Raw genomic sequence first — 20,943 nt, 5'->3', positions numbered from 1 at the left:
CACATCTTTCCTGAAGTGTGGTGCCCAGAACTGGACACAGTACTGCAGTTGAGGCTTATCAGTGCTGTGTAGAATGGAAGAATTACTTCTCGTGTCTTGCTTACAACATTCCTGCTAGTACATCCCAGAATGATGTTCACTTTTGGTGGTGATGAATTGTATGTTCATTTTCTATGTGCCTCATTCAATAAACCTGAGGGTCTAATCTGCAGAAATGTTGAGCACTCACAGTTGCAACCCTAGTCAATGGGACCTGTACTTTCAACCTATGAAGTGCTATATAATCCTAAATACTCTGAAAAATCAAATCCTAGTCATCTCAAATTTGGCACGTGAAATTAGTGGATATTTTTTACCTTAATCTCCCTATGCCTCAGCTCCCCATCTGTAAAATGGGGATAATAACTGCTCCTCACCTCACTGGGGTGTGGTAAAATTAAATTTATTGATATTTATGAAGCACTCAGATACCATAGTGATGAAAGCCACAGAAAAGCCTACAGGGAAATTAACAATTCTGTCTTCAATGTAAGGTTTGAATAATGTGCAGTAAATGTGGTTGTAGTCAATAAAACAAAACTATATGAGCACAGTCCATCCTGTGCACTGAATGAGGCAGGAGGCTTGTGGAAAAAATAGCATGTGATCATGTAATAAAAGACTGTATCATAATTCATATGCACAAGGGGACTGAATTAAGGTTTCACAGGCAACCTTAATTCTGACATTTCCTAACTTTTGAGTCCTTGACTTTGAAATATTAATATTCTTTTAACATTTTTTGTGCATAACTACTGTATAACTATGTTAATAAAAACCTTGATCTATATATGTGTGACAAAGTGAATGTATTTGGTGATTTTAAAACCCTGCAGAAGGCAGATATTTCTGAAACATTGACTGGCTTATAAATGTCTTGCTTCTAAACAAATATTACTAACATTATTGAATGGGGTGTGATGTGACATTTGTTTGTTCATGAATCTCCTAGTTTAGTCACTAAGAAATCCACAGAAACATGTCTCAACAGGAACAATGGGGCAGTTCACACCCCTCAGAAGTATTATTCCAGGCTTTTGCAAACTTAAGCAAACAGCACTGCATTGGTTTGCATCTGATTCCTTCTTTCTGGATTTTCATTGCAACATTAAAGACTAAACTCAAAATTTTTATTTAAGAAGAAAGATTTGATTATGAAGCATGATTCTGAGGTAATGAGCAGGCAACAGAATCACCAAATTATGAAATACAAAGGCCTTGTATATAAGATAATGACTGTTTATGTCTGTATAATGTCAAAGTGGCCCAGAGAGGCAGAATATTGGGTGGCTAATAAAAAATCTTATTCCAAGTAAAAAGTCCAATCCTGCTCCCACTGAAGTTATTTTGGACTTCAACTGGAACAGGACTAGGCTCAAAACCTGCTATTATTATTATTTTTTTTAAAAGAGGAGTGTGATGCAATGTTTGCACCTGTTTGTGGATTCTTTGCAAGAGCCCTTGGTATGGTCTAAGCACCATAGGAATTCTTGCATATACTATTTTTACAAGAAGGGCATGTTGTCTGCATATTTTTATGGCTATATAGAAAATACCAAGTCATTCTGATGATTCCTTTGGGCCTAATACTACAAGATGCTGATCATCTCCTGAAAGGTGCTGTGCTCCTTCAACTCCCATTGAAGTTGCTGGAAATTGGTTGTGTTTAGCACCTCACAGAAGGTGATTGAGATTTAATCAGGCCCTTTGTGTTTAACCATATGATTATTTAACCTCTATCTGGGTATGCATTGACTAGAAATGATGAGTCTACTAGTTAGATTAAAATAAGAGCTGATCCAGACTTTTTGGTGTTCCTTGTACTTCCATGCTCTGGTTGGTGTCAGAAAAATAATTTGAAAAAACTCAACAATGGCCACTGTGGAATTTATGGCCCAGTTTACCAGATTCAGGAGTCTGGATAAAGCAAAAAGGATGGGCTGTTGCAAGGACTACTTACCAGGGACTGGGATCTGGTATGGAAATGTCTATCTGAGTGAGAGACAGAGCTCAAGTATGGACCATCTGCCTGAGACACAAGGATCCAGTAATTAACTATGGCAATTTCTATCTGCAAGGCAGGAACTTGATCCAGGACCATCTATTGTACTCAGGAGTCAGGGCTTTGGTATGGAGCTATCTACCTGAAAGGGAGGGCTCTTCCAGTGGGTTCAACAGATTCTCATCCATGATACTGATTTCCTGTGGGTATTGGTGCTTTCCAGCAGAATGGCTTTGTCTTCTTCCTGTCACCACGTGTGGGATGGATTAGAAGGAGATGGGGGCAAAAAAGAGAGAGACTTTCAACCAAATGGCAGATAAATAAATCAGGCACAATGCTTTTATTTAAATAAAAAAGTCCCTTTTGCAAGGCAGCAGAGAAGAGACTATGGTGTCCCTTGTGCCACATGGATTACTGGAGTAAAAGGAACAGAGAGTTCTGTCATGTGCATGTGATGTGCATATGTGTCATAGAATGAATGGAAAAGAAGAGGAGAGGGAGAGAAAAGAAAGCCAGAGAAAGGGACAGGGAGAAAGAAAACTTAGTATTTTAAAGAACTTCTGTTTTCAGTTTCCTTACAAATCATTTGGGTCCTGATCACTGGCTTTGCTCAGGCACAGGGACCTGCCTGCATGAAGCCATACTGAAGTCAATGGGATGCTGCATGGACCCAGGGGTCTATCACCATTTAGCCAACTGCAGGAAAAGGGCCTTGATTTGCATTTACATGCAGTAAACAAGGGTATTAAACATAAACTTGACTATGATTAACAAAAAATATTCAGGGATTGCATGGCAAAGGAAAATCGACAATAGAATATTACATATTGATAATGGACATCCTGCTTTTAATCTGCTCAGTAATGACTGAATATTAATAATAGACTAACAAGAGTGGTGCAAAACATACATGATATTCCAAAATACATTTTATGCTAATTCATTTTGCAAGATTTCCAAGTTCTCAAAATTTTGTTTTCTGAGAAATGTTGATTCCCAATTTTTGTGTGTGTGCAGATCAGCTCCTGAAATGCCCTTCTAATTTGCATTTTCATTCTTTTATAATTTAGCAAGTTCCAGATTTCATAAAGTGGCAAGATAGCCATGTTTGGACAAATTTTGCTTGTGGAGAGAAAACAGGGAGAGATGACTTAACACAGAAACAGTAACATGCACCATTGATCAGATACTGTACACACCAGCATGTTTTACAAGTGTGGCAGGGTGAAGCCAATTGGGCCCACAGCAGCTCTTTTACCCCTTCTCTCCAGTCTGAGGTTTGTACACACCATCACACCATCTAATGCCCGTTCAGTGGCCAACATAAACTGAGCTCATTCAGTTCCAGCTGGACAGTTATCCCTTCACAAAGCCGCCATTACATTTAGCATTAATTAACACCCTCGTTAGCAGTCTCAGCAGACGCCAATTACCAAATCGAGCCATGAAAGCTGAACTGACCTCTCCCTTAGTGGTATTCTCTGCAGGTCTGACTCGAAGCACACTAGTAAGTGACAATGAAGGAGAGTGTTGTATTGACTCTTTCCATAATGTATCTGTTCTGTGGATAGACAGAGGACTTCACCTGACAGAGCTGTCAAACTAACAGCTGTAACAAAAACTGAAATTAACTGAAACAAACTATGGGGATTAAAGACCAAAAGAAACCCAAGTAACAGTACTGTAAGGTCCGTCAGAAAGAGGCTCTTGGTCTCTGAGGGCCTGAGTTAAATTAATTATGAATCCAGAAGGTCAAGATCATTTTTCCAGCTTAGCATCTGGCCTCCAGAGATGTACAATAAACTCAATCATTTTAGCCAGAGCGAAAGAATGTAAATCAGTCCCCATAATACAGCCTCAGTCTGTCTCTTTAGTGAAGCAGCATCCTAACAGCATGTCCTCGGGCAATTCTTCATTTCCAAACAAACACCCTTTCCTCCTTTTCCAAACTCTCTGTCTCCTTCTTGCTCACCAGACCAAGAACCACATCCATTAGCCTCACTGAGCATCAGGCTGCTCCCATTAATTATTGCTACCCCTTAGAATTCCAGCATTCAGAATTCCAGCACTTTATAGACTACAGAGAAATGAATGCATAGGAGGGCATGTTCTATATACAGGATGGTGTAAGCTCCAAAGGTCTGTGTTTCAGTCTATTTCATCTTCTGTCTGGTCCCCTACTCTGTGTGTGTATGAGGGGGGAAGGGAGGTTATAAACATATGGAAGGCGAAAGGCCTCTGATCATGAGTTGCTAGATGACACTTTGGGGTATGTGTATGCTGGAGAGATCTGCAGAGCAATTGGCTCTTTGATCTCCATCACTCAGCTCCATGTTCAGGTGAGGCTGCTTACTCAGAAATCTTTTTCATTTCATCTGACTTCACCCTCCCCTACATACCCCATACTGCAGCCCTAGGAGCAGATTCTCCACTGTGTTCTGCCTTCTTATCATTGCCTGAGCTGCGGGGAATCCTTGCAGCACAAGGGAGTCTTCTGGAGGCACAGAGATGAAGTTGCTTTCTCCTACACCTCTTTTCACACAGCCTCTGCTGCAAAGGTTGTGTTGGTAATAGGGAGAGGTAGTGGCCCAAATGGTGTATGGTCCCTTGGGGATCCTAGCCAGTGCAAAATGAAGTAAGCTCCAAGCCTCTCTAACCTGTGTTGCAGCAGGGGCAGAGAATCAGGAAGTATAGCCAGCTCCCTAACAGCCTCTTTGCTGGTCCATTCATTTTCCAGTGAACGCTGCTACTAAATCAGCCAAATTGTTGCATTCCCTTCTGTTCATCTCAAGAGCCAAGCATAGTGCCTCCACAGTCGCGTTTCCCCTCTCCCCCATGCCAGCATGGTGAGTGGTAGGCTGGAAATCAGGAACCGAACCCTTGCCATACAGAGCTCCCCTGGGACAAACCAGCCATTATAAAAACAAATCTTTTATGAAAGCACAAGTAAGGTCCAGCATTAAATCTAATCCTGCAGGGCAAGACAACTCAGAATTTCACATCAGAGACTGCAATCTTAATAAGAACAAGATACAGTGAAGCTCAGAGCGATGCACGGTAAGAGAGGAAAAGCAGAGAGCCTCTAAGCGCTCAAGAGGGCAGTGATTGCTCAAGATACATTCTATTAAGTATGTTGCAATATGAGATTTTTAAAGGTATTCAGGCGTCTAACTATGCAGATATTGATTTCAATGGGATTTGGGTGCCTAATCTGCCCAGGTGCTTTTGGTAATCCCATTAGGTGCCTAAACACCTTTGAACATCTGGCCCTCTAGCCCAGTGGTTTTCAAACTGCGGGTTGCGACCCACTACTGGGTCGCAGAATGTAAGGCACTGGGTCGTGGCAGCTCTGGTCAACACTGCCAACTGGGCCGTTAAAAGTTCCATCAGTGGTGCTGCCCAGTTAAGGCAGGCTAGTCCCTTTTTGTTCTGACACCATGCTGTACCCCAGAAGCAGCCAGCAGCAGGTCCGGATCCTAGGCAGGAGGGGCCATGGGGCTCTGTGCACTGCCACCACCCTGAGCACTGGCTCCCGGCCAATGGGAGCTGGGGGACGGCAGTGCCTGCAGGTAAGAGCCACGCAGAGCCGCTTGCACACCTCTGTCTAGGAGCCGGACCTGCTGTTGGCCACTTCTGGGGCACAGTGTGGTCTGCAGTGCCAGGACAGGCAGAAAGACTGCCTTAGTACCCCCACTGTGCCACTGACAGAGCCGCCTGAGGTAAGCCCGCGCCTCAACCCCGTGCCTCAATCCTCTGCCCCAGCCCTGAGCCCCCCCAACCCAGAACCTCTTTCTGCACCACAAACACCTCATCCCCAGCCCCACCCTAGAGCTCTGACCCCCTTCTGGACCCCAACCCCATGCCCCAGCCCTGAGCCCCCCCCAAAACCTGTAGCCTCCTCCTGCACTGCAAACCCTTCACCCTCAGCCCCACCTGGCTGCCTTCACCCCCGCATCCCAACCCTCTGCCCCAGCTCTGAGACCCTCCCACACCCCAAACCCCTCATCCCCAGCTCCACTGGGTCACGGGCATCAACAATTTTCTTCAACTGGGTTGCCAGAAAAAAAGTTTGAAAACCACAACTCTAGCCAGTTAGCCAGGAGAGTGTTCCCTTTCCCTTTACGATACCTTCTCCTTCTCTCATAGAAATTGGGAGACTGAATCAGACCCCAGGTCCAACTCATCTAATATCCTGGCTCCACCAGTGCCCAGAACTACATGTTTCAGAGGCTGATTTATGCCCTGAAGCAGGAGGGTTTATGTCCAAATTTCTGCGCTTATCTGTTTGTTGCTAATCCTTACTGGTATCCCTTGAGCTGCTTTCAGTATCCACAGAAATAGACCATCTATTTTTCAAATCCCACTAACCTCTTGGATCAGAGATGAGGGCTTTGAAGCCCCATCTGCCATTCCCAGCCCTTCCACTCAGAGACAATTCCTTTAAAGCCAGGGCTGCATTCTATAGAAGAGAGAGGACTGGAACTGATGAGGAAATTAGGCCTGGATCTACAAAGGGATTTAGGCATCGCAACACTTAACTTTTCGATACCTAGAAACTCATGGAAACACCACTTGAGTCCACAAAGTCTGAATTAGGTGCCTATCTCTCATTTTGTGTGTGTGTGTGTGTGTGTGTGTGTGTGTGTGTGGGTGGGTGGTTGGGAGACCCTGAGTCCAGCCCCCCTGCTCTAATCACTCTTCTATTATTTAGTCCCAGTGGAACAGCTGCAATAGGAGAGTCTGAAGGAGCCCTACATCAGAATACTGCATTGCCCAGTGGTTAGAGCACTCTCCTCAGAGGTGGGAGATCCCTGTTCAAATCCTTTCTCCCCATCAGGCAGAGATGGGGGGATTGAACCTGGGTCTCCCACATCCCACATGAGTACTCTAAAAGTCATAAAGTGGGCAAAGGTGCTGCTGCTGCAGTTGGCCGGATTTTGAATGAGACCCCATTCAAAGGAGGCATACTCAGGGGCCACCTACTGGATCAGGCCCCACATGAAAGAAAGGCAAGCAAACATCTCCCTCCCCCCAGTTCATTAATTGCTCTGGGGTCTAGGTGGGAGATAGGTATCCAGATTCCTGGAGTGAGGCAGCAGTGTGCATGGCCAGAGGCAGAAATTTAAAAGCTGAGGGAATTTTTATCCTGAATATTAGGGCGCCCACAGGATTTGGTGGGAGATTTGTGGATTGCAGTGGAGCCTAAAACTGAGATTTAGGCACCACCCAAGATTTAGGTGCCTAATATGGTGTTCAGATGCCTAAGTATCTCTGTGATTTGGGTGTTAATATTTACATCCTAACAAGAAGCAAATCCTGCCTTCCGGGCTGCCATGCACCTCCTTTCTGTGAAGAATGTAGTTCTCTCTGCTTGGATCTTAATTGGCTTCATTTGTGATATGTGAAGCCTCTCTTGGCCAGGGAGAAGTAATTTCATTACTGAAAATACAGCAGAGCTGCTGGGCTTCTCCGCGACCTAACTGAATTAAAGGGATGAGAAGATAAATAGAAGGCTATTCTCAAAGGCAAGAAAAAGTCAACTCACAACAAGGATTCAAAGAACAGTGGTAAACCTGAGTCTTGCAAGAAACACAGTTTCTTCATTCTGTCCTTCCACTGCATGAATCGTGCCTTCCAGGCCAGATCCTCTGCAGGTATAAATGGCTGTATCTCCATTGAAATCAATACTGATTTATGCCCGCTGAACACCTGGAACTACATATTTAACATGCCCATGCTTTGAGCTCCCAACATCGTCTTTTTGCAGAAGAATGAGAGGAGAGGCTAGATCTGTGTCCCTTCCACATCTCATATTGCCATCTCATTTCCTGTCTCACCTTTAGAAAACCTTCATCTCTATGTTCCAAAGACTGCAGAGAAATGTTTACAGACCAAACCCAAAGTCCAGTTTACACCCATGTGCCTTCAGCAGTTAGCAATGAAGAAATGTTGGAGTAGATTTATGGCCTCGTTTGCGGAGCTGATAAGCACCTGCAGGTCCTGTTGATTTTCAAACTGGAGTTCTAAGCGCTCAGCCCTTCAGAAAGTCAGGCCCGATGGAGCACAAAGAAGGGGACTGATAGCACTGACTTGAGCCAGGCACACTGTGGGCAGGGTGCTGCATATACTTCCCTTGCATAGTTCCGCTAACACACCTCAGTCACAAACTCAATCACCCTCGATATCAGAGGCCTGAAGCCCTCAAGGGCAGAGACAGTCAATTGTGTGGAATGATGACAGACTCCTTGGTGATTTTGTGCTGTGCACAAATGGGGAGCAGGTTCAGACACAGCTTTCACGTTTTGCTTATAATGCAAGCCAGGGTTTAGAAAAGGAACTGTGTATTTTCCTTATTTTCTCTTTCTTTCACAAAGCTGCTAGTTTTTTCAGCATTTAAAAACTAAAGTCAGCTGCTGATGTTTCCAAGTGCTAGTGATCCTTGCCCTCCTTCCACATACCAGCTCTGCAGATTGCAAATTAACTCCTCTGCGCATTCTACCCAACATCCTAATGTGTGAGCCCCATCAGTCCACTGACACTTCAGGCCCACTTCATTCCTGAGACCAGTGAGGGTGGCTTCGTGTGTTTCCAGGCATTTGGTGGGATTTCTAGGTAGAATACATTGTGATAAGTTACATGTATTTGTGGTTTTCCTTGCTTGATTGCTTGCATACTACCCATCCACCAGTGACATGTGAAGCCTCTCCTACCTGGGAGGAGTAAACTTGTTGTTTCAGTAGTCATAATCTTAGCCTTTTTGTCAAAGAGAGAAAGCATTTGTACTAGGGGAAGGAAAGGATTTCTCAAGGTCCTGTTATTTTCCTTTTTCCCTGCCCTCGCCCTCAAAGGTGATACATATGGTGACCTTTCCACTAGTTGATTCAGGGTAGATGTGACTCTGAAGCCTATCAATTTCCAGAGCAAGTAGGTTAAAAGGGGTCACTAAAGAGCAGTGCAATATGATCTTTCTACCTGTGAACTGACTGCAAGGCCAGTACTTCCAGCTGAGATGGGCAAAGGTCCCAAAACATGTGATCTGGGAAATTGCAGGTTAGGGAAAAGAAAGAGCATTAAGAAGGCACAGATATGCTGGAAAATTGTGTAAATGAAGGAAATCTTCCACAGGGAAGGAGCTGAAAGTCACTATGTCCAAATACTACAGCACAATAAGATGTAGCGCAGATAATCCGAGTCCCTTCTGTAGGAAAACCATAACTTGCACCTCTTGGATCTGTGGTATGCTGATTATCCTATATAAATTCTCTGAGAGGCTCAGAATGCTTTGTGACTCACCATCAGGGAAGCAGCTCACTCCAAAAGTAATATTGTCCATCGCAATGTCAGCTTGGGAATTCCAACCCCAGGTTGCTAGAAGCTGCAGGTGAAACCTTTGGAACAAGACAAAACTTTCAGAGATAGAGAGCGAGCGAGCGAGAGAAACAAACTCGCAAAATAGCCACCCCATAATGATAACATTGAGTCAGAGTATTTCTTCAGGAGAAGCCCTGATAAGCAGTCACAAGGAGCTGCCGCAAACCACCTGTCCACACTTCATAAGTTGTTAAGAACTCACCATAGTTTCGTCAGTGCAACAGTTAATGGGATGCTAAGCAGTATGCAACCTACAAAGCGAGAACGAGAGTGCGGGGGGGGGGAAGGGGGGGACCAGTAAACTGCCCCATTTCAGTCATCATAAGATGAAGGGAAAATATCCATGCACAAAAGGCAAAAACTAAACCCATAAACAAAACCCCAAGGATTTTCCCAGTACTTACAAAACAAGAGACAAACCTTGGGCCAGAGCCTCAGATGGCATAAATGAGGTTAATCAAAAGAGCTACACCAATTTACACCAGATGAGGGACTGGCCCTTGAGAAGTTTAGCAGTAGCTCCCCAGCATGTTTACTTTGCTGGTGTCTTGCCCTTCTTAGGCTTGCTCAGCAGGAGCCATAAGTTAACTAGCTTCGCTAGACAGATGCCAGGAAGACAATTTGTGCATGAAGACATCACGTCACACACTCTGAATTCAGTAGGGGAGGAAATATGCTGTAGGGTCCCTTCCTAATGGATGAAACTGAACTGTTTTTGATTTACCATCATAAATAAATAGATGTCTGACATCTAAATACATTTGGATCTCATTTAAAACACATGGGGAGAACCTCAGCTACTGCCACTGATGAAACTCCATCATGATTTATGGGAGATGGAGCACTGACATGCAGAGCATGCTGTTTAAATATATTAACTGTACAGTTTGGGAACAGTCTTGTCCTAAATGAGAAGAAATTAAAATAGATATACCTGCCAAACATTGGCCCAGATCGCAGATGATGTAATGTGGTGTAGCTCCACTGACATCCTTAGATTTACCCTGCTTTATACTAGTTGAGGTATGTTTAAGTGAAAAAATTCACAACTACAGCAGCTAGACCTATACAAGAAGAACAATGCTGGTGCAGCATCGGTGTACTATAAACTCAGGGCCCTGTCAAATTTCACAGCCCTGGAGCCAGAGAATCAGCAGAGGAATTTGCCATTTGAGCCAGTTGCTGCAGAAACCCTCCTCGTAAACACAATCTCCTGCTTATTAGGGCAGTTTTGCTGACTCTACTGCAATCCAAGACTTTTTGTGCTCCTTGCCTGCGTCTCTTGTTTTCTGTCTGCCCATCTCTCCCCACAGAAGCAGGATTTCTAGCTGGTTGTAGTGGGAGTGCAGCATAGTTATGAGAACCAGAAGGAGCTTTATAGATGGTGAAGCTTCTGATCAAGATATTGAGCACTGAATCTTCTAGGCTGTCATCCTCCTCTCCCCATTCAAGGTAAGAAATGATCAACCAGGAAGCTGAACTTTCCAAAAACTACTTACATGCTCCACATAGCCTACCCTCAACTATCTAGTACTCCTTCCTTCTGGCCTCCACCAGCTCCTGCCTTTTTACCTGCTTTCACTCCTCACAGGCTTGATTATATGGGTCTCAATTCACACTGTTCCTTCCTGTTTCCTGTCTTCTCCTACTCTGCCCATACCCATGGCTATTCCCCGTCCCAGGGGCCAGGAACTCTACCCAACAGCAGAGGGAGGAGGCTAGAGGTCTCCCTGTAGAAGACTGAAGGAGCATGGCATACTGGCCTAGAATTCCAAAGCAAGGACCCTTTGAGACACAACAATACTGGATCCTGAATTAAAATGGAAAGATGGCAGCAGCCAGAAATGCATCAAAAAGCAATTTACAGACAGATGTTTCCATTTAATTACAATGAACAACACTACCTATTATGTTGGTCTAGACTGGGCTGGTAGCACCACTTATTATTAAGGTTGCCTTTATAAGCTCCTGCTTTTAGTTGTTTATAACTTTACCAAATTTTAGCCATTTGGGCTGAAATTTTCCATGCAGGGTGTCTACCTCAGGCTGATCATTGATCATTATTATTTTTGATATCATTATTATTAAACTTCAGCCAAAATGGCTCAGTCATTTCTGAGAATGAGGCTGAGGAAAAATACATTGTCTTGCCTGTGTTAAAAAGTTCTGAAGACACCATCTAGAACCCCTATGCTTTGGAAAAAGGGCTTGAAATTTGGCAGGAAAACGTCCTTTGTATCAAGGATGTGCCTTTTGCCATCCTTGTGAACATCTGCTCAAATTTGGCCAAGTTATAAAGTTTCAAAAACTGCAATTTGCATGTGGTCAGTAGAGACTTCTTAAAGTTTAACAGCTAAAATCTCCAAAGATTTCAACTATATTTGGCATGCACCAGCCTGGGGATGAGAAGGCTTTTCCCTGTAATTGCTGCTATAAGCTACTATGAGTTGAGCCAAGTCCACGCATCTCAGCTGACAGCAAGGAGTCTGTCTCTCCTGTGCTATACACACAAATAAGAGGATGGAAGAGAAAATGGCCTGATTCAAACGCAGAGGGGACAAGGTACAGATCTGTGAGGTGAAGGGAGTAGATTGGGACATGGAATTTGGGGTGGGGAAGACTGGGGCTGGAGGCTGACATGGAGGGAGAGGGGAAATTGGGACTGGGAGTTGGAAGAAACTGGGACAGGCCTGGCAAGGATACTCGGACAGGAAGCCAGGAAGGGAAACTGGGGGTTCGGAATGGACTAGAAGCCAACGAGAGAGGATTGAGATCAACCAAGGAGCTGGGGGAGGGAAACTGGGGCCGGTTGGACAGTGAGAGGGAGACTGAGAACTAGTGGGGCAGGGAAGTGTAGGTGGGGGAGGGGAAGCAGAGCGGTCTGTGAATTGCATTTTGATGAATTTCTGGCTGCTGCCATCTTTCCACTTTAATGCAGGATCCAATATTGTTGTGTCTCAAAGGGTCCTTGCTGCAGAATTCTGAATAGTTTTCAAGTACTTAAAAGGTTGTTACAAGGAGGAGGGAGAAAAATTGTGTTTTCTTCACCTCTGAAGATCAGACAAGAAGCAATGGTCTTAACTGCAGCAAGCGAGGCTTAGATTGGACATTAGGAAAAGATTCCTAACTCTCAGGGTGGTTAAACACTGGAATAAATTGCCTAGGGAGGTTGTGGAATCTCCATCATTGGAGATTTTTAATAGCAGGTTAGACAAACACCTGTCAGGGATGGTCTAGATAATACTTAGTCCTGCCAAGAGTGCAGGGGACTGGACTAGATGATCTCTCCAGGTCCGTTCTAGTCCTATGATTCTAAGAACCTAGCATGTTGGGAGAGAACTGGGACTGGCGGAGGAAAGAAAGTGGGATAAGGAGCCAGGGGAACACTGATATTGGAGGATGAAATTAGGATTAGAAACCTGGGGAGTGGAAGTGAACAGAATGGAACTGGGATAAGAAGCTAAGAGTATGGGAGAAAAGGAATGGGACAAGGACAAGTCGTAGAAGATGAGCAGAAAGAGTCAGGCTTGGTGGGAACAGGCAAAAAGGTCATTATTCACTAGTACACATTCCCCTCCAGAGCCTAGAATGGAACCTAAGATTCCTGAGTCTTACCATAGCTCTGTTGTCAGCAAATATATTTGAAACCCACTAGTAACATGTCCCATCCCCTACTAGTGTGGTCCACACAGAGGATGACAACCTGCTACTGTTATCAGTTATTCCCTTAGTTTAAAGTAGCAGAGGTCTGTGCAGTGGATACAAAGGTTCCAACTTTGCTGATGACCCCTGTGGATGTCAATATGATGCCACATGATGGAATATTTGTTTTAATCAGTTTGCTTTTTAAAAAACCTAGTAATTACATGAAACACTACCTTAAACAATGTTAACAAGGTTGCAAAGTCAAATATGTAAAATTTAGGAAAAGACAGAATGAAGGTATTGCCTGTGCACCCTTAATTTGGCCCCCTTTTGTGTTACAAAACACTCTAATTACATGTTTACCTACTATAATTTCCACAGGATCCCTGCCTTATCTGTGCACAGGATGGACTGTACACTGGGGATGAATCAGAGTTGTGTAGTAAAGGAGGCCATTGTCCATAGGATGCCTGATGTCTTTGTTGCAGGAAGAGAAAGGATGATCTCATGGTTAAGGCAGCTGAATGCTGCTGTGGAGAACTGATTCTATCCTGCCTATGCCACAGACTTTCTTATGTGATGCTGGGCAAGTCACTTGAACCAAACTTTTCACATATGGTCACTAATTCTGTGTTCTTCATCTAGGTTCCTGACTTGATATAGCCACGGTCTGATTTGCAGACGTGCTGAGCACTAACAATTGCAAATGAAGTCATTGGGAGCTGTGCTTTTAATATCTAAAGTGCTTTATAATGCCAAGTACTTGAAAAACCAGGCCATAGGCATCTCAGATTTGGCACCGAAAATTAGTGGATAATTTTGACCTTAATCTCTCTGTGGCTACGTCTACACTACAGGATAAATTCAAATTAGCTTAAACCGATTTTATAAAACAGATATTATAAAGTCGATTGTGTGCGTCCACACTAGGCACATTAATTCGGTGGTGTGCGTCCATGGTCCGAGGCTAGCGTCGATTTCTGGAGTGGTGCACTGTGGGTAGCTACTGTAAAATAATGAGGCCAATAACGTCGATTTGCGTCCACACTAACCCTAATCCAATATAGTAATATCGATTTTAGCATTACTCCTCTCGTTTTGTAGGAGTACAGAAATCGATTTAAAGAGCCCTTTAAATAGATATAAAGAGCAGTGTAGTGTGGACGGGTGCAGCGTTAAATTGATTTAACGCTGTTAAAATCGGTTTAACAGCGTAGTGTAGACCAGGCCTGTGCCTCATCTGTGAAATGGGGATAATACCACCCCCTCACCTTACAGGGCATTGCGAAGATAAATTAATGTTTGTGAAACCCTTAGATACTACAGTGATGAGTGCCACAGAAATGCATACGTTAGTTAATAATTCTGTCTTCAGAGCAGGGCTGGACTGGCGTGCAGTAAATAAAGTCTGGCACCACAAATTGAACAATGAGGATAAAACAAAATACTGAATAGCTGCTCATTAAGTGAGCACCATCCATCCTGTGCTCTAAATGAGGCAGGGTACTGTGGAAAAAATAGCATGTAATCATGTTATCAAAGACTATATCATAATGCATACTCACAAGGGGGGCAAATTAGGTTTGCACAGGCAACCTTAACTGTGGCATTTCTTAACTTTTGAGTTCTTGACTTTGCAATCTTGATAATGTTCATTTAAGGAGGTTTTTTTGTGTGTAATATTATGTATCATTCCACATTTCCCTCATTTTCTGAGCATTTTCCCATATATCTTATGCTGCCCCAGAATGTCCATTTTGCTTCAAAATTCAGAACTGCCATGATGCAGAAACCAAGGTCCCTAGGCAGAGAAGTTAGGATCTGCTTGTTGCAGAATACACAAAGTCTTAACTATATCTCAACAGCCCTTGGAATTCCTTTCCAGGATTCCAAACAATTAGTGCCAAGTAGGAGCTCCTTGCAAGATGTTTAATTCTAAACCAATTCATTGGTTACATTAACAAACTTTTACATGATCAGAACTAAAGAGCTGCAAATTGACAAGGTTCCATACTGCTCCTCAATATTGTGAAAGTTACTGGCGACCCCCTTTAACAGCTGGGGTTTGTGCTCTGATAAGGTAAGCCCTAATAAAATAAGGAAATGCTATCTGGTTCTGGCTCTGTTCTGTTTTGGTTAACCGGTTAATGTTTTTTTGCTTTATACATTTGGGTGGTAGGGTGTGGGTGGAACTGAGCCTCTCGTTCGTAATTCCTCAGGGTGGAAGCCATAGCGTGCAATGAAGCTCTAAGGTCAAATTGAGATCCCTCTGTCCCGTCCCCTGTAGCGATCAATGTAATAAAAGTAAAAAAATCCTGAATTAAACCATAATTCCCTCTGCTCTCTGTTTAATTCTCTGTTTAAGTGTCAAAAAACAAATGGGTATATCTCAAAAAAAACCTCTCTAAAAATAGCCCTTTAAATTATATGCTAAATAAATGGCCTTTACCTGGTGTTCAAAAGAAAATGTCAAAAAGAAACCGTTTATTCTTGTCTTCTAGACTCTGAAGCTGCCCTCTCCACTGTTACTGTCAAGCCAAAGAAGGGTAGACCTCTGTTTTTTGTTTTTCAAATAATAAAAAAAAAACTAATGCCAGCTAAACAGCATTCAACATACCATGCACTGACTGGCACAATAAAAATGATATTTTGTGTTCTATATTCTGTCTTATGGTGTTTGTCTCGTGGCCAAAATTGTTGTGTTTAATATTTTTATAAAATAGTCTAGTTTAAAATCAAACAAAAAAAATTACATTAAAATGCAAATACATATTTTATTCAACTTAAAATACAAAATATTTAAATAAATCAGGAAAATGTAATATACTAAGTCTAATACATTTCCTTAAATAAAAAAAAAACTTCATTGGCCAAATCTTTTAATTAAAAATTGTTATTAAAATTTGCATACCAACAGTCTTTGGAAGCAAGGACATGAAAAGTTAACCCACTCCCCATATTGTACATGGGATTCTTCTGGCTACCTCAAATTTCTAGCCAAAGGGCTGGGAATGGTGGGAAGCTATGGAACACCAGAGGTTGTATTAAGTAAACTCCTCAAAGTGGGTGTGCTTGTCCTGGCTTGTTGCTCCAAAGATCTGTAATAAAGTTATTTTACTAAAAGGGTATATGTAGCATACACTAAATAATAAAACTAATATACTGTATAATGGCAATGTTTATGTATTCATTGTTAAAAAAAATAAAAATATAAATAAAAAGTAAAAGTTTCCTTTGTAGGTTAAAAAAAGCCAAAAACAAAAAAACTCCAAAATAAATTAACTAAAAAAATAGCTAGCAAGCTCAGGCTAAAAATAAAACACTGGCCCCATTCAAAAACACTGCTCACAGCTAAAACTTGGCTGACAACCAAGAAAAGGGGGGGAGTTTAAAAACATGCCCGAGCATTAGGCATATTGCCAGCATGAGGATCCACCCTATATTTAAGTATAGGTTGGGACAAAGATCTGTACTATGGTCTAAGGGTTGGAAAACCTGAGGCTCCTATATTAAACTAGAGATGGAGTTGAACAAAAATCCTGGATCTGAATTTTACTGGAGTTTGGATCTTGTTCCAAACTTTGTAATTGGTCTGTATTTCAAGCTGAGCCAAATCCCTAGATACCAACATGCTTAAACTCTGGGGAGGTTTGGATCTGGATCCATGCGCCCATCTCTGTGTTAAATGGAGTCCCCTTTTTTCTTGACAATAACGTTTCAAAGTCGTTAGTTGTTGTAAAAATTAAATAGGATATTTCCTTTCATTGTAACATTTAATAATTAAAATGGACTCTAATTTTTTTGGTCAGAAATGTCATTTGGGTGAGGCTCTGCTGAGGAAGAATCAAAAACAGAAGAGTGCAATTTAAAACCACTCTCTCTGTGCAAAACTATAAGCTGCCAATATACTACTCCTGGTTTGAAACTGATTGAGGCTGGGAAAGGGGATGAGAAAAGTCTGATTAAAAAATACTTGGTTTGAGTTTCTATAGACTTTAAAACTTGAGTCCATTCAGAAAAACAAATAAACATTAGCCCCATCTGTACAAAGGGTGAACACAAATGTACACAAGCACTATTGTGCATGCCTGTCTTAGATACTTGACGTTTCCAATCCACGTGCACACAGTGCTGCTGCACACAAGCATCTATATGCATGCAAATCACTGACATGTGCATGCTGCCCATTGGGTGTTGTGCTGAGCTAATTTGAGGGGTGTGCATTAGTAAATGTGCATGTGTGTGACCTTTTGAAAATCTGGGTATTTTTCATTTTGGAAACAGACTTTTCCTTAACATAGTCATTTTGTATCCAATATCAGTTAATCTCAAACAGCAATGGATACATAAAAGTCCTTCACGCAGTTAGAAAGATGGGGTAATTTGGATGATGTGCTGAATCCACAGAACAGATGGGGTGAATTATGTCCTAATGATCTAATGATATTTATTCATACACTTATGTGACTGATTCACCTATTCACAATGCAGAATTTATTAATAGCATTTTATGGATCACTTTGTTTACCACACCCTCAGTCAACATCCTACCTTTTCCAAACACTTTGCATGTCATAAGAACAAATTGTAAAGTTAACACAGTGTTCCATAATGTAGCCCAGTTAATGCAGCCAATGCAAAACAACAATTCAGCTTGAACAAACAGTAAATCTAGGCCCTGATCCAAAGCTCTCTGAAATCAACAGGAAGAATCTCAGAACAGGCATTTGATCAGGCCTCTCGTTATTTTATCCATTGCCTCTCTTTGGTATTATGAAAGGACCAGGGGCAGTTCTACATGTCACCATCAGGTGGTGATAACAACGTCTGTATCCATGAGAGCAATGATTTAAGAGGATGTATTCCTACAGCCATACCTACAAAACCCCAGTATATGTGACTGTAAGAGAGGCACTGGAAGAAGTCAAGAATGTAAATCATGCTCCACAACAGTCCAGCAAACAAATTAGTTAACCAATGGCATTCTTACCTGTTCTGGAGCACTGGCATTTGCAGGGTGATGAGAAACCAGCGGTCGCTCCAGCTCCCTGTTCTTTCCCACATCAGAGGGGAGATACTGACTCCACCTGTCTCTTCCTGGACAGAGAATGAGATGGTGCCATTGTAACTGCCAAAAATATGAACTGAGAATTGGATCTGTAATAAAATAAGAGGAAAATAATGGCATCCTGTGGTGAAAGGAGGGTGGCAATTGAAAGGACGGATTGTCTTTAATAACCACGCAAACCAGCCTTTAAAGTGGGAATCTTTGTGGTTCATGTCACCTCCTGGCCTTGGCCCATGTCCTGGATGGTTGTATTTGGATCCAGCTGCTGAATCCCATGTGCTTCTAAGCTCTGCTGTGTCTGGGCAGTAACTGATCACTGTTTCTAGCTCTGAGTCTCTCAAGCACACTCCCAGGTGCAGTCCCCATGTCTGACACCCTCCCAGGGCAATGGGACCACGTAGTCTGGATGCCTGGAGCCCAGAACTAGTGCCCCAGCCTTCCCAAGACCCCAGTTGCATAGAGATGTTCTCTCAGACTCTACCTCACTATGGGAGCTCTGGTTTCCCAATTATACCCCTCAGGGACAACATCGCAGTAAGATAAGGAAATAGGTTTAACAAAGGAATTTCTTAACCACAGACACTTTTATTCTTAAATAGCATTAGGACTATAGATCTTAGGAAAACAAACTCCCGAATGCATTCTCCCTCAATGTGCTGACCACAACAGTGAGTGCTAGGTTGGGTCTGAGTCCTTAGGCCAGATAGCTCCCCGGGCCTGCAGGGATAAAATGCGCCCACTCCCCCCCCCCGAGAAGCAGCTCCCTTAAATAAATGCTCTCCTCTTTAGTTTATGTGGTTAGGCCGGGCAACTGCAGCTCTTCCAGTCATGTGCGTAGACTGGGGGATTCCAACCCCCTTCTCAGACTCATTCAGAATTGATAGCCCTTGACAGCTCTCTCCTTGCGAGTCTCTTGAGGTGTCCCAACTCCCTGGCATAAGCACCCATTATCCAGAATACACTGCTCTTAAGAACATAAGAATGGCCATACTGGGTCAGACCAAAGGTCCATCTAGCTCAGTATCCTGTCTTGTGACAGTGGCCAATGTCAGGTGCTTCAGAATGAACAGAACAGGTAATTATCAAATGATTGTCAGGATTTGACTGGTTTTCAACACCATCTGGATGTGTTAACCCAAGATGGAGATTACAATGCAAAGTGAAGGTTACAAGGAAGATTACAATAAAAAATGGTGCTTCCAAAACAATATGGAGTTTACAGTTTGACAAAGACATACTCCCGGTCTCTCCCCCATCATTGAAGAGGAATGGAGAAGGCATACTTGAGGAACTTTCTCACATCTCCTCACGAGATAAGAGGATCTGCTATAATGTTTGCATCCCCTTTGACATGAATCACCTCCATATCATAACATGAGTGCCAGACTCCATTTTAGAAATTTGGCATTAAAGCCCTTCCCTTGGGAAACATGGTCCTTCCAAGTCTCATTAAAAATACTATATACGTCAAGGCAAATTCCTCCATCCCATATGTCATACAGTAAATATCTCAATAACCAAACCAACATATAGTATTCATCAAACGTCACAGAGCAGTTCCAAATCTGTCACATATATCTTCCCCTTTCAGAGCACACTGGACAGATATATATATGGAGTTCACACACACACCCATTGCCCTAGAACTTCCGGGTTTGAAGCTGAGACTTGAACCTGCCACTTCCTCCTCCCTCTCATTTGCTAGAGAGTGGGTGCTCCTTCCTTCCTTAATGTGCCACCCACCAAAAATATATGCTGGGGTTTCTCTCCCACTGGAGTGGTGTACGAAGCACCCCCTTGAAAGGCTGGGTGGTCAAGACAGACCTAGCCGCCTGTGAAGCTGGTCTTAAGCAAGCAGTAACTCCTGAGCTCTGGTTACCCTATCTCAAGTAGGGAAGGGATTCAGGGCTCCCCAGCTCTGGCATTCCTTCTCAGGGTCTTGATTTTCACCTGTTGGCTGTGTGTATATGAGGAAACCACTTCCCTTCCTGGGGACTGTTTCCTTTCTCTGCCCCATCTCCATGAGGGTCAAGAGCTAGGGTTCCCTGTGGTAACACCTCCCTTTCTAAGGTAAGGGGAGGCAGGGAACTGAAGCTGACCTCTTTGTGTCTGCACTTGAGCACACCTGGCTCACTCCACCTGTAGGGAAATGAGCAGCATTCCTCCCTCCTCCCAACACAGGCTCATTTGTGTTCTCACAGACACTCACCTGTTCCATAAGTGATCAAAGTCGCCTGTTCACAATGTAGTACAAGTGGATTCTGCCTCAAACTTACAATGTAATTTTCCCTAAAATATCAGATGGAATATCTTCTAATACTCCCACCACCAGCAACCCTTAGCGTTCCTGAGTATTTACAAGGATCTATACAGGTGGACAAATGGGGGGCTTACTCTTGGAACTTGTAGCCAACTCTGACTGCCTTCCAACACCGGATGAGATTTCAGCAGATGGGGCTTCACAGAAGTGTGGGCCATGCTGGTATCCCCCCACCACAGAATGTCACTGTATTAACTTCTGCCTTCACCCCTCATTGGGAATCTGGTGTTTCTGTTCCCATGAGGGTACAGTGAGACAAATGTACTAATGCCTGAGATGTGAGCTCAGCCACATGTACACTATATGCCCCAAATGAGCCAGCTGTGTTACTCACTCCCTCCAGTGGCCAAGTAGCAGATCCCACCTCCCCTCCTCGGGCTGGACAATCTGTATGTTAGCTAGCCATGGTGCATTGCCAGGCCCCTGGCATCTGAGCCTTGGGCAGTTTGCCCACTTGTGCCTTGTTCCCTGACCATCAAAACACTTCAGATCTCTGAG

General features: G+C 43.2%; 1 protein-coding gene across 3 annotated transcripts in view; it reads right to left on the bottom strand.

Moving 5' to 3' along the window:
- The window catches only part of LTK (leukocyte receptor tyrosine kinase), a 159,260-nt gene that overhangs the window by 48,594 nt on the left and 89,723 nt on the right, over window positions 1-20,943 (bottom strand). For all 3 annotated transcript variants that reach the window (XM_050954786.1, XM_050954787.1, XM_050954788.1), the window contains 3 exons: window positions 18,048-18,214; window positions 9,335-9,429; window positions 2,184-2,285 (listed from right to left, as the gene is read on the bottom strand). In XM_050954786.1, the coding sequence (XP_050810743.1) occupies window positions 2,184-2,285; window positions 9,335-9,429; window positions 18,048-18,214 (364 nt within the window). The remainder of the gene's footprint in view (window positions 1-2,183; window positions 2,286-9,334; window positions 9,430-18,047; window positions 18,215-20,943) is intronic.

This window comes from Gopherus flavomarginatus, chromosome 5, assembly GCF_025201925.1.
Source record: "Gopherus flavomarginatus isolate rGopFla2 chromosome 5, rGopFla2.mat.asm, whole genome shotgun sequence".
Taxonomy (NCBI): domain Eukaryota; kingdom Metazoa; phylum Chordata; order Testudines; family Testudinidae; genus Gopherus; species Gopherus flavomarginatus.
Note: the sequence above shows the minus strand (reverse complement) of the source record. Positions and strands in the feature narration are given on the sequence as shown.